The following is a 13,210-nucleotide window of genomic DNA, read 5'->3' on the forward strand; positions in this document are numbered from 1 at the left end:
TTTTTGTGTACAGATGAAACCAACCTATGCCCCTTTGGTTTGCTGAAGCCCATACCCATGATCTAGATTACTGTGCATTTGAGGCAGCTCACTGTGAGAATTGAGGGAGAGACGGTTCTGTGGGGTCTGAGACAGTCTGAAAGAAGCGAGTGCTGTGTTCTGAAAGACAGAACACTCACAGCTTACTTGTCCTTTTTTTTTCCCTGTAGAGCAAATGGATGCATTATTCAATCAGTGCTTTTTTCATGCCTTAAAATGCAAAGTAAAGAAGTCAGATCTCCCTCTGCTCACCAGTACATTTCTACGCAGCCATATGTTCTCATGCTGGTATGTGGTAAGAAGATCATCTTTGGATTTGCATGCTGGATTCTTGTCTTTCAAACTGTGGAGGTTGAGTGTAATATTTAGGATGAAGTTTTTGACTCAGAAGGAAAATTCAGTCCTTTTCTAAGGTTATCTAAGATTATGCTCACTTCTTACATCAAACACTGTGACGTAAGGATTATTCTGACCAGGATATGGACTTGGTAACTAACTTGAGTTGGCTGACATCTGTTTCGAGATTGCTTAGTCACCTAAATGGCTCTTTGCCTACCCACGGGAACATCGGCACTAGTTTCTCTACATGTTCTATTTATCAGCTTGTTTGATGTAATTCTTTCTCTGTGTGAGCATAAGTAGCAAGATTTAAGAAGAAATAAAGGGTGACTTATAACTAAAAAACTTTAAAAAAAATCTATTTACAGCCCTGCTGGACAACAACTGGACATAAAGAAATCAAGCTACAAGAAGGTGAGATTTTTGTCTTTTTTTTTGCATTAATTTAAATAAGAAATAGAAGGAGAGAAAAAGTTTGAGGTAGAAATTGTTCTAGTGTTAGTAAAACAAGCAAGCAAACAAAAAACCCCCTAGAAGCTGTTCTTAAACATCAAGTTCTTTTGCTCAACTCTCTGCTCCTCTGGGATCCAGGGAGAAAAGTAATTGTCCTGAAAGCGTGAGCATTGATCTGCTTTGAATGCAGCTAGTGCTACCTGCCACTATATTCTGCCGTAGCAGTTCAAGTGTTCTGATCTTGTTGAACAGTGGAATTACTTGCAAGAGGCCATTCCTTTTCTAAAGCTGTTAATGAACAAAAGTGAAGAGAAAGAAGATATTATCCCTGTTGTGTAGATGACAAGCAAATACACAGTGCATTGCCAAAGATCTCACAGTAGTCCATGTGAGATATACTGTGAATTGGGTAAGAATGTCACGGAGCAAACAGATGGCAGACCTTCAAAAGGAACACTTCCTTACTCTGTTTCAGAGCCAGAGGCACTCACTGCTCCTTCGCAATTGCTGCCTTTAGAGAAGAGGGGGTGTGGGGTTTTTTTTAAAAATAAAATTCTCTGTTTTAGCAAGTAACTTTTGGGCAGTCAGAAATAGGAATTTAAAATGCTTGACTCTACGTTTCTGATTGTTGCTTCCTTCAGTTCTCTAAATTCCTGCAATGTATGCAGCAGCAGAAGATCTTACAAGTGAAGGAGCTGAACAAAGGTGTGGAGAGCATCGTGGAAGTGGACTGGAAACATCCAGAGTATGTAGAATATTGTAGTCTCTTTAAAAAAGACTTGGTAGTCTGAAAGAAGGGAATATTCTGCTTGAATTCCTGTTCTCAATAGCTGAAGCAGCCCTCATTTCCTAATCTTAATATGCTATGAGGGGTACGGTAGGACTGGTTTATGTCCTTCCAGTTTAAGCAGGGCTCTCCCTCCCCATTCCATCTGTGTGCTGGGACAACTCATTGTTCAGCTTTGAAGTGAACTTACCAATCTAAACAATAACTGCAATAAACAGATGACACTGTTGCTGAATAAATACTCATGAAACTACAGTCTCTGAATGTCATACAGGATCAAATCAAGCACTTTGCAAAATCAGAAGCCAAAGGTATCCCCCAAAAATTTTTTTAAAACTGCTGTTTTCCATTACACATATTGATTTGCACAAATACTCTTATCCTTTCAGTTACCTATTACCCCATTCCTCTATCAGTCTATCCTTTATCTTTCTAAGGATTAATAGTTATCTCACATCAAGAACATCCTCCCCGTTCCTTCTGCATATCAGCACATTAGCTCTCTCCTGGAATTTCCCAGTGGGCCTGAGGCTTCCTGTTTTGTAACATCTCCTTGGCAACTAATGGGCTGGAGAATATTTCTGTAGATATAAGCATATCTTCTCTTCTGTGTTTGGAAAGAAGCAGAATTACTTTGCTTTTTGCATTAACTTTTCTCTCATTACACTTTGCCTTATCATTAGGAGACAGGGGTACTCAGTTTGTCAATTCTCTTACCTGCAAGCACAGAATCTGCAGCTCTGGTCAATGAAATGAGACTCTAGCTCCTGCACTGATAAGTTTCTTATCCCCCTCTTCCAGAGCTGTTTTTTATCAGTGACCACCTAAGAATCATTTCAGCTTTTAAATGCCTATGCATTTGTGGAGAGTGCAGTTAGGGGTTTTTTTTTAATTTAGTTCTAGTAATTCTGTGGAACAAGGCTGCACCCTTTGAATTATGGCAGGTGTCTCTAATTACAACAGTCAAAATGCTTAGAGTAGCTGGAGAGATTTACTTTTTCTCCAACATATAGAGCTTTATTCAGAGTGAGGAGTGTTTAATATCAGCTGAGTTAAGGTGCTTATCTATGTGTATCTTTGAAACATGGACAAGGACAAATTTAGTGTTTGCAGCTAGTGCTTCAAAATACTGTTCTTTCATCGTGTCCTTTAATCCACAGACAGAGGCCCCCACTGCAGTGGAATCATTTGGAGGAACTGACACATTATACAACAGACCAGAAAGCTTTTTGTGTGACTCTGCTAGGTTTTAGTTTCTCAGTGAAATGGAAGGGATAAGTTTCAATCCCTTTTCACTCTCAACAAATAATTCTTGTTTCAGGATTAAAGCATTTGCAGTACCCGAAGGATTTTCATCAGCTTCTGCTGCCCAAGACAGCAAGAGTGAAGACCGAGAACAAGTGTACCGTGCTCCTGAAATCATTCCGCTTTATGGGGTCTCAGCAAAAATGATCCCACTCTTTCAGGAATCTGGACACAAGTAAGCACTAGAAAAGTACAACAAAACCATCGTTACATTAAGAGAGAGACTAACAAACCTGTGCTGCTACTGTTTTGTTAGCCATCATGGGGAGGGCCCTGGCAGGCTGTCAGGAGAGGTGATGGGAACCAGGAATACATTCATTGCTTCACAAAGGGAAGAAAGATAAGAGCCTGTGACAACTGCATTCAGCAAGTACTCCCATCACTTCACCCACAGCTAGGGAGGTGATAGCTCAGGTGTCAAAATTGATGAATTTTTACTTGGATTGTCTTAATTTGCTATTGGGTAAGGCATATTCTGCCCACCCACAGTAAGTTTTACTGAAAAGAGGATGCCCAGATTGCTTAAAAGAACCCACTTGCCTTCTTGTGCCCTAATCTCATCTGGTTTGATGTGGTTTAGGCAGCACCCAGTGGCAGCCTTTCTTCAGCTGAGCACTTTTGTACAAGTTATCCACAGTCTCCTGAAATTAGGGGTGCCATTGGGCTCGTCCTCCCAAACTAGGCTCCCGGAACCAAGGGGTTTAGAGTCTCTAATTACTGCTGTGAGCCTTTTATCTGGTATACAGCAGTCGAGGTGTAACAAGAAATCACTCCCTAGCAGATATATTTCAATATTGAGCTGTTGCTACCAGGTGTAGCCAGGGCAGTTGCTGTCTTCTGTCTTAGTGACAGAACCCAACATCTCACTACTTCAAAAGTTTTCTTTCTCTTTAGAAAAGGCAGCATCCTCTCAAGCAGTGAGGTGAGAAACATCATCATTAACTATGTGAAGACTAACGAGTTGGTTGATGAAACAAACAAGAAGTAAGTAGACATGGAAGTTGTCCTGCCCTGCTTCCATAGGAGATGCTGAAGTTAGAGGAAAAAGGTGAACTTGTTTGCTTCTAATGCATGTTTTTGTTTTGTAGCTTTGTAAAGGTGAATGCCATTCTGTGCGACTGCCTGTTAGATAAATCAGAACAAGATGAAATCTCACACCTTAAATGGGATGACCTCCTGAGCAGGTGACTAATGCAGTGTCTCAGTATCACACAGGTTTATTGCAAGCAACTCAAAGCCAGGTGTTACTGGAGCTACCTAAGTTATAACTTCCTACTGGTAATACAACCAAGAATATCCAGAGACCTTCTCTTGAAGGATCTCATTGTTCCCCATTTAACAAGCATCCAGGATTACCTGTTGTTAGGGTTTTTAGTTTACCTGCTAACCACTTACCGGGGAAAGCTTCCTAAACAAACAGTGCCTGGTTCTGTGGGTAATCTGTGCGTAGGTATTTACAAAGCCATCCTTTGCAACAGATAGCTGAAGCAATGGTAGTCCTCATGCTCCTCATGTGCAGCACAACTTCTACCTTTACAACCTAAACCCACCTTTTAGATCCAAGAGGCCCGGGTGTCTGACACAAGACTGTCATTTCCATATACTGAAAAACTGACTAAATCCCCCCAGTGTCTTACTTGCCTTGATCTTCGTCATCACGCAATGCCTCTGAGGCACCTGCAGCAGTTTCCTTTCTTTCTGAAGCTAGGTTTGCTCATGGGACAGCAACACAGTTTATGCTGAATTTTTAACTGAAGTTGCTTCACCTATCTGTGAACAATACAACTGAACAATCACTTAAAGACACAATTATTAAAGAAGGTGTTCCTCTACAAGAATCCATTTATATAATTTTACCAGTAACAGTCTAAGCTATAATTTTTGCGAGCCAGTAGACTAGCTTTCTTTTTAGTCAGTTGCTTTCTTTTTGGTTAGTCCCTTTCTTTAAATAACAGCTAGGATGCAAGTCTTTGCATGAGATCATCATGCATTATCTTCTTAAGGTACAGATTCTTCTCACATGTAGAATCTTGGCTTTCATGGAGTCTCAAAAACCTGTGAGAAGCTGCAGTGGAAAAGCACAGCTAATATCAGCCTTTCTGTACTGTATAGACTAATTGGATGCTTAAACTTTGTTCAGGTGCCTTGAACGACTGCAGCCCTTACACCAGGTGACGTTTTTTGGACAAGAACCTATTGTGAGGAAAGGAAACATTGAGCCCATCAACATAACCATAGCACAGAGATCATCAAATAAGAAGGTAAAAAGAGAAATAAAATTAGGGGTTGTGAGCAGAAGCCCAGATTCTGAGAGCAGCTTTGGCAGCTCGTTTTTCTGGGATGAATGAGACATGACTTGCTAATACCTACAGCAGTGATGTTTGCACTAATTATTAAAACCTGTAGGTGACGATTGTCAAGAACCTCGAGCTGTATGGTCTAGACCCACAGTATGTGGCCAATGTTCTGCAACAAAAAGTACAAGCCAGTGCCAGCATCACCCCAGTACCAGGAACAAAAGACAGAGTTCAGGTCCAGATCCAAGGCAACCAAATCCAACATCTGGCAAAGATGCTGCTAGGTAAGTCGATACTGGAACTGGGCCAGGACTGGTTACAGCAAGATACAGATTTTAATTCTTGAGCTCTGAATATTTACCTGAAGTGAATTCTTGGTTATGTTGCAGAAGAATACCAGCTACCTCGGAAATATATTCAAGGCCTTGAGAAGGCTCCAAAGCTTGGCCGGAAGAAGTAGGAGAAAAATCTACTATAAGAATTACTCAGATCTCATTATTTATACAAGTGTTCTGCCACCAAATCCAGGATAACGTACAGGCCCTATTCATTCAGAACGAGTCCTGGGTGTTTGCAAGGTCTAGGGTTCACCCAAATAATAATATTGCTCCAGATGTTCATTTTTCATAAAAATAAAAAGCTGAATAAAACCCCTAGCATTATCCTTTTCTATCTGTTTTCTAGAAGTTCCTAATGGTGCACTGGTTTTCTGGCTACAGTGGCTTTTGGCTAGTTTAACATTCTTGCATCTTTTAGCAAAGGCTTGGTAACAGAACCTCTGCTGAAGTGTAAGCAAAGTACATTCCAACACATTGTCCTGGAACAGACCGGTGTGTTGTGCCACAGACTGTGTCTGTCGGGAGTAAAACCCATTTGGTTTCTGATTTTATCCTTTTAAACATTTCCAAGTATTAATATCAGACATTTCAGCACTGCGAATGAACTCTTATTAGCTGGGTTTTATGGTTTATATTATTTTTATATCTATAAATACATGTTCATGTATGATATTAACTGTAATTTATCACAGGTAGACACAGGTAGTAGTTCTGTCAAATCCAGATAAAATATTTAGAGAAGATTAATGGAACACTTGGGTCTGGTTTCAGAGGAGTGGATGTTCTGCACCTCTTCAAGCTGAAGTAAAGAAACACTTTACAATAGGGTTACAAAGCTTAAATTAACTCAGAGGAACGATTCCTGTATTTTCCCTTTAGACTTAATACATGAAAGTTCCATAGGAGGGCGCAAGAAAAAGAAGCTAAAGAGATTTCTTTAATTACTGACAGTTTTATTATTGTTTTCTTTTACACTGTCTGCATATGCACAAGTAGTTTCAAAACCTTCAAAAAAGCTGGAAGTGAGACATTTTTTAAAAATGCCATAGAATTACTAGGGAGTAGTAAAAATAAATTACAGCATTGCAAAAATGCATTTCACTTTGCCATAGAAGCTCTACTATTCCATTCTATACACATTATTTTACATGTTTTACAATAGACAGGAAAAATAAATTCACACAAACTAGGCAAGACAACATACTAACCAAAGGCACTGCCAACAGTATTTTGCACTTAAGGATGGGGCCAATGCTTCTATCTTAGACACAGCTCAACTGACCCTTGAGAATTCGAGTTCCAAGATCTACCAATCCTTCAAATGCCCCATATCTTGAAAAACCAAAAGAAACAGCCCTCCTCTTTGCAGGAGGTTTTCAGCAGCATTCACGGTAATTGCATAAGAAGCCATGCCTTCTACAAAGTGTCAAAGACATGCTGGGTTCTGCAAAGGGAGAGGGAGACAGCCACCAAAACTCTAGTAGAAAACAACAGCAAAAAGAAACCTTTACAACTCTTAGCCAGAAAGGTAAGGGATTTAAAAACAAGCGTCTGGATCTTACTTCTCAGAACCAATGGCAGTTTTTACAGTGTTCTTCCTCTTGACTGAACAGAAGTATTTATACAGTGCTTTCGAGACTCAAAGCGCTAGGTAAATGTTATTTAAGTTACTTCACAAGTGCATAGTGAAGTAATAAGTATTGTAAATGGACAAACAGCCCCAGAGCATGAAAATTCCTGCTCTGTTTGGGCTGTGGCCATGTTGTTAAAGGTCATCTGGGTGTAGAGTACAGTACAGCTGGGAGGCCCTTCCTGCACCGCGTGCCAGAGCCCTGATAGCAAACCCTTCTACACTACTGACTAAGACAGGAGCTGGGAGGAAGCTTGCAGAAAGGGGCACTTATACAGCCGAGGGGCTTGAAGTGATGCGGGTACTCTCTTACTGTTTATAAACAAACATACTCAAGTATAAACCTGGGGGTAAAAAAAATAAAAATTAATCCCAAGCAGTCACCTTCAAGAAAGAAACAAAACAGTTCCTGGTCCCTCTAGGGACAAAAGCAGCCTCATCGCAACAGTACTTTAGGTAATTATGGGGACAGGACTGAGAAGGCCTCTTGACAAAAGCCTCTTCCTCCTTAGCCCAAATGCAATGTTTTCACACTTAAGGAAAAAAAAGGCACTGAGGTAAATTTTGGACTCTTCCACATGGTCTCTGTGGTGACTGCTACCCAATAACCTGTTTCCTCCCTTCCCACATCACGCAGGTGGGGTCACAGCAGCCTACAGCGAGCTCAAAGGGACATCTGTCCATCAGGTCAATAGGAAACCCTTTCCCATGCTCTGTCTGAATCCAGCTAGTATTCATATTCCGTTTTCTCTTTACGCTGTGTTGCGGTGTCCTGTGTACCAGAGGGAAGACTGAACCTGGCTGTGCAGCGTGCTCGGTACAAAGCACCAAGAGTAAACACGGGGATGGACCATCCTCTCTCTGACTGGCATCCCTGGAGCCTGCTTTGCCCTTCAAGGATCACTGCCTGGCGTCAGCAGGCTCAGGGGCTCTGAGCAGAGTTATTTATGGCAGAAACTGATGCTCCAGCTCAAGGATTTTTATAAGATGTACAGTGAGCCCTGAGAGAGGGAAGAGAGAGACTTAGGTCCTCTCCTAGCTCTACGTAGAGAGCAGAACCTGGAAACCTTCCTGGACACGCAGGCAGAGCACCGATGGCGAGTGGGGAGGGAGGGAGGGAGAACACGACACGCACAGAGCAGCACAGGGAGGGAGAGGACGGCGTGCCATGGACAGGAGCGGTGGGGCAGCAGAGCCAGGAGGGTTCACAGGAGGAAGCAGTGGGGGGAAAGCATCTGAGGCTCATAGTTCCCCTCCGCTTCCCAGTGCCAAGGCTCTCCTGCACAGGCAGCCCATGCTCCTGCTGCCACCCCTGGCCCTGGTTGGAGCTCCTCTCCCACTGGGCCAGTTCTGTTCAGAGCTGAAAACTGGTCTGACTTCTGAAAGGGGGTTTTGAGCTTCCCTGGGTTAGTCTGTTGGATATGTATTGCTAAACGTTCAATATCAAACCATCATCCTATGCCCCAACCAGCATCTTTACGCTTTTCAAACAGAATTTCTTAAAACATAGCTCCCAATCCGTACAGAGTACAAGACTGGTAAAACACTGGCTAACTTAGCCAAGCATCAGGGGTATTTACTTTAACTCACATCTGTTTTCAAAATTGGAAGTTAAATAGAATCAAAACGGATGACTTCCTGGAATTAACATTACCAAGTTTCAATAATACTGACTCACAGACTGTTTGGGTGTTGCAGCTGCCTTGGTGGCATAACTTTGCATTTCCCTGGCTATCTCAGCCCTGAACGAGTCTGTCCAGCATTGGTTACAGCTGCAACACCCACCTGGGCTGGTGCAACCACCTCCTCCCTCCGCCTTATCTGCTGCTTCCTGTGCTCTACTTAGGAAATGAGAACTCGGCCACGTGGGCACACGCCACGAGCTGCAGCACCTCCGAACAAGAACAAGCAAGTTGCTGGGAGGAGTGGGAAGAGCAAGTGTTACCCTGCTCAAAACATTTGGCAGTAGATGTTCCTGTTGGGTTGAACATTCATCATTTTCCACGAAGGTTCTCCATCGCATGGTACAGCTGAGAAGCGAACCAGCAGCTCTGCTTGGCTTGGTGATGGGCGCAGTTTTAAACCAGGCTTCCCGTTCTTGGACTGGCTCTGGTCCTGGGATAAGAGGTTTTGGAAGAAGAAAATGCAATATATTCATTTTATGGGTGCTGTGAGTCAGTCCTTAATGGGAGGATGAAGAGGGAGAGTGACAATGATAAGGTGTCCTGAGAAGTGTCTTTTCAATTTAAAAACAGTTTCTAGCTTAGTCTGATGCCCAGCACCTCCTGAGGTGTTATCCAGGCTTGCCCCTGGCTTCTTTCAAGGTCTGTTGCAGTCTCTGTTTAAACTTCTCATACTTCTTTTGTACTTGCTGGATTTTGTCTTTTTCTTCTTTGTCCAGAATCATCAAGAAGTTCTGTAGCTCTGGGATGGAGAACGCGTCCCACTGCAAAAACAGTAGGAAAGGGAAAGTAAGCACATACCATCCACCTTATTGCTTTTGAGGGGTTTTTTTTCCCCACTGAATCTGTGAAGGGGAACAATAAAAGACATTTAAACATGTATCTGATCTCCAAGTAGCTTCATCTCACAGCATCATGTTGTGAGACAGGATAATAAAGGACCATCCCAGTCCTGAGCCTGAGGATTTAACAGAAACCCTCTTGACTCAGCAGCTCCCACTGCAAGGGATGGCACAAGGGGGAGAGTCACCAACATACCTCCACTTCCCCTGTTTCGTTTTCCTTCAGCACGAAGCTGAGCACATCCGTGTCGGGGCCCGCCAGCAGCCGGAGGTACAGGGGGAACTCGGTGAGGGGCAGCTTCTGGAAGAGCACTGCAAGGGGACAGCACACAGCCACCGTCAGAGCTGGGCTGCCAGGGCAGGGCAAAGCTCCAGAGGGCAACTGGGGCATGTGAAAGTGGTTTGTGCAGCTCAAGATCGTAGTGGAAGTAACCGAGTCCCTAACACAGACCCGTAACCATCTCTGGTAGGTCTCAGGTGGCTTCAGCCCCACTCTGAAAGCCAGTAATTCCCCATTGGCAGCATCACCTCCTACGGGGGGCGACGCTGCCAATGACACTGAGGCACTGGCTGCCTGACACCCCACCGAGTCACAGAATCACAGGGTGGTTTGGGTTGGGAGGGACCTTAGAGATCATCCAGTGCCACCCCCTGCCACGGGCAGGGACACCTCCCACTAGCCCAGGTTGCCCAAAGCCTCATCCAGCCTGGCCTTGAACCCCTCCAGGGATGGGGCATCCACAGCTTCTCTGGGCACCCTGGGCCACTGCCTCACCCCCCGCACAGGAAAAAAAATTTCTTCCGAGATGAATGCTTTGGTGATGTTTCTGTCACACAAACCAGTAAGCAAACGGATCAGCTGCAGGAAAGCTGGCGGCTCCAAGGGCACGGACTCACCTTGCCCATCTTTCCGCATCTCCTTGAAAAGTGCAAACTTCTGAGGATTATCCACCACCATGAATTTCTTCAGGAGCCCCTGGATCACCTCGCTCACCGTGGTCGTGCTGCTGATGTGGAGCTGCTTGATGGCATCCAGTGGCAGGTAGAAGGAGGCTCTCTTGTCCGTCATCTCGGCCAGGTTCACCTCCTTCAGGGCATCGTAGATGGACTGTGGCCGGATCCCTGCCGGCACCGTCACAGGGCGGCGCAGCTTCAAATGCACTTTAATGAAACCCGTGTACGTCCCATCGTCATTCTGGAGCAAAAAGGAGAGAAGAGGGGGGGTCAGGCTCCAGGGAGCCTTTCCAGTCCTTCCCCCCATACAAGGGGCTTTCTGTTCTACAGCCCGCAGGGTGGCTGCAGGACTTTCCACCCCTCGGTGCTGCTGGGGGTTTGAGGGTTTCTTATTAATCACGTAAAAAGTAACTAGTAATTTCGGGTTAGTCGCTATTATTTTCTCCTGTTCCTTCCACTGGGTAATGACTCATCCCTTCCTCGCGTCTCTGCGATCTTGTCTTATGTAAAACCGATGCTGCTACACATCGGTTATGGAAACCATCACACGTAATTTGTAGTTGTGCTTAAGTGAGGATTTGAAACCTCTGGGAAGGTCTCTGTGCCCCATGTTCAGTGGGTGACAGGCAGGAACAGTGACAGCCACAAGCCCTCCTGCCTTGCAGATGCCTCCCCCAGCCCAGCGAAACCAGCATCCCTCTGCGCAATAGGTGAACAGAGCCCAGTACGTACCAGCTTCATCAGCAAGCAGTTCGTAACCTTCGCGTTGTATTTTTCAATCTTCTGTTTGATCTCCTGGGTGGTCAGAGGTGCGGGTTTTTCTTCTTCTATGGTTTGTGTTACATTCTGCGATCAGAAGAGGCAGGCTTTAGCTGGTTTATGGACCGGGTAACAGCATCTGTTCTAGGAACCGCAGGAACCAAGGGGCTGCGCACCTCCCGGGCTCACGGCAGCAGCGATGGCACAGGTGGAGGTGGTCCTTACAGCCAAGGGGTTAAACACGCAGGATGCCACGTCCCTGCCCCAAACCACCTCTGTACACCAGTGACAGGCAGCGGAGGGTGACACAAAACCCACCCATTAGTGGGACACTAAGGTACAGAGCAGTAAAGATGTCCCAGTACAAACCAGGGCAAAGAATCCAGCCTCCAAAACCCAGTCAAGAAAAAGCCACCCGCACGTGTCGTGTGGTTCTTTGCTTCTTGCAATGCAGTTGAAAAAGAAAAAAAGAAAAAAAAATCCCATCCTATTTCTAGTCCTCATGGCTCTGCCTACCCAAGCCAGGCACCCCCTTAAAATCCTGGGGTGCTTCTCAGCCAGCTTCCAGCAGGTTCACCCAGGCAGAAACCGACGTTTAATCTCTGCTGGATTGCTCCTCGCTGTTCTCATCCAAAGCTTTGGAAATTACAGCTCAGAGCAGTAGAATCCCACAAGCAGCAAGCCGGCTGTGTGACTAATACATCGTCCCTGCAAACGCAGCCAGGGCGTCCCAGCCCGGGTCAGAAGCCACCCAGCGTCTGCCCGTGCGGGGGCTCGCTGGGATTTGCCAAAGTGCTTCGGCACACGCTTCGCTGCGGTCTATTGACTGCAATAGGTCCCACACGGCCGCACACAGGCGCTGGGCTGCTGTGGGAGGCTCCAGAAATCATTGCAAGGGTGGAGATTTTCAAAAGAAGTGCTGGGGAAAAGGAAAAAAAAACCAAACCACCACAACAAAAACTTCCCTTGAAGTTAACGGAAGACGTGCACTTAGGAACCCTGCACTTCCTCATGAGTCACCCATCCCACAGTGCTGGAGACAGGCACAGCCATGCCACCACCCTCCAGGGCCACCCCCCGGGTCACCCAGCCAGCAGGGTGGCAGGGGACCCCGGGGACCGTCCCCTCCACACATCCCCTGTGCCTGCAACTTCATCCATGGCACAACCGGTGCCTGTCAGCATCCATCCATCCATCCAGAAACGCCCAGCAAAAGCAAACAGAGCGGCTCGGTCCATCCCTGTCACTGCAATTTGCTTCTCTCCAAGTCCCTCCCCTCTTGTGATGCTGCCAGCTGAGGAAAATCACCCATGCTGGCGATTAAGGGCTTTGGGAGCAGCTTGCACGCTGCCAGCCTGGTTTCCATGGTGGATGCACGGCACACGCCGGACCACAGGAGCCTGGAGCGGTGCCGGTCCCCGGGGTGTTGCTGCAGGCGCACGGCAGACACTAATGCTCCAGGGAACTGAAATCACCGCAGCAGGAGGAGTGGGTGGCTCAGGAACACGGTGCTGGTGTCCCTGGGTTTCATACCGCGTCCCTGACGCACCTCCATCATCTAACCAGATGGGGACCCCAGCCTCTGGTGTCCCAGCCTCTGGTGTCCCATCCTCCCCATGCATGGTGCTGACCCAGCTCCGGCAGCTCCTGGGGGCCAGGGGAGCCCTGTGGGACCAGAATGGGCACGGGGGCTCTGGGGGCTCCAGGGGCTCCCCCTTTGCCTCTTCGTGCTGCTCACAGCAGTGATGCTCGGGCAGAGCCATGCTGCGAGTTCCCAGCGTCCCC

At 46.0% G+C, this 13,210-nt stretch overlaps 2 protein-coding genes across 2 annotated transcripts in view; one reads left to right on the forward strand and one right to left on the reverse strand.

Annotated features, from left to right (window-relative positions):
* The window catches only part of EIF2D (eukaryotic translation initiation factor 2D), a 10,253-nt gene extending 4,573 nt beyond the window's left edge, over nt 1-5,680 (forward strand). The window contains exons 6-14 of the mRNA XM_010084544.1: nt 171-327; nt 747-792; nt 1,473-1,576; nt 2,940-3,098; nt 3,818-3,907; nt 4,012-4,107; nt 5,064-5,184; nt 5,330-5,504; nt 5,610-5,680. Coding sequence (XP_010082846.1) covers nt 171-327; nt 747-792; nt 1,473-1,576; nt 2,940-3,098; nt 3,818-3,907; nt 4,012-4,107; nt 5,064-5,184; nt 5,330-5,504; nt 5,610-5,680 — 1,019 coding nt within the window. The remainder of the gene's footprint in view (nt 1-170; nt 328-746; nt 793-1,472; nt 1,577-2,939; nt 3,099-3,817; nt 3,908-4,011; nt 4,108-5,063; nt 5,185-5,329; nt 5,505-5,609) is intronic.
* A 3,801-nt stretch (nt 5,681-9,481) lies between these two features.
* Nucleotides 9,482-13,210, reverse strand: part of RASSF5 (Ras association (RalGDS/AF-6) domain family member 5) — a 17,594-nt gene continuing 13,865 nt past the window's right edge. The window contains exons 3-6 of the mRNA XM_010084545.1: nt 11,399-11,512; nt 10,610-10,907; nt 9,909-10,024; nt 9,482-9,634 (exon numbers count right to left, since the gene is read on the reverse strand). Of these exons, the coding sequence (XP_010082847.1) occupies nt 9,482-9,634; nt 9,909-10,024; nt 10,610-10,907; nt 11,399-11,512 (681 nt within the window). The remainder of the gene's footprint in view (nt 9,635-9,908; nt 10,025-10,609; nt 10,908-11,398; nt 11,513-13,210) is intronic.

Source organism: Pterocles gutturalis, unplaced genomic scaffold (assembly GCF_000699245.1).
Source record: "Pterocles gutturalis isolate BGI_N339 unplaced genomic scaffold, ASM69924v1 scaffold765, whole genome shotgun sequence".
Lineage (NCBI taxonomy): Eukaryota > Metazoa > Chordata > Aves > Pterocliformes > Pteroclidae > Pterocles > Pterocles gutturalis.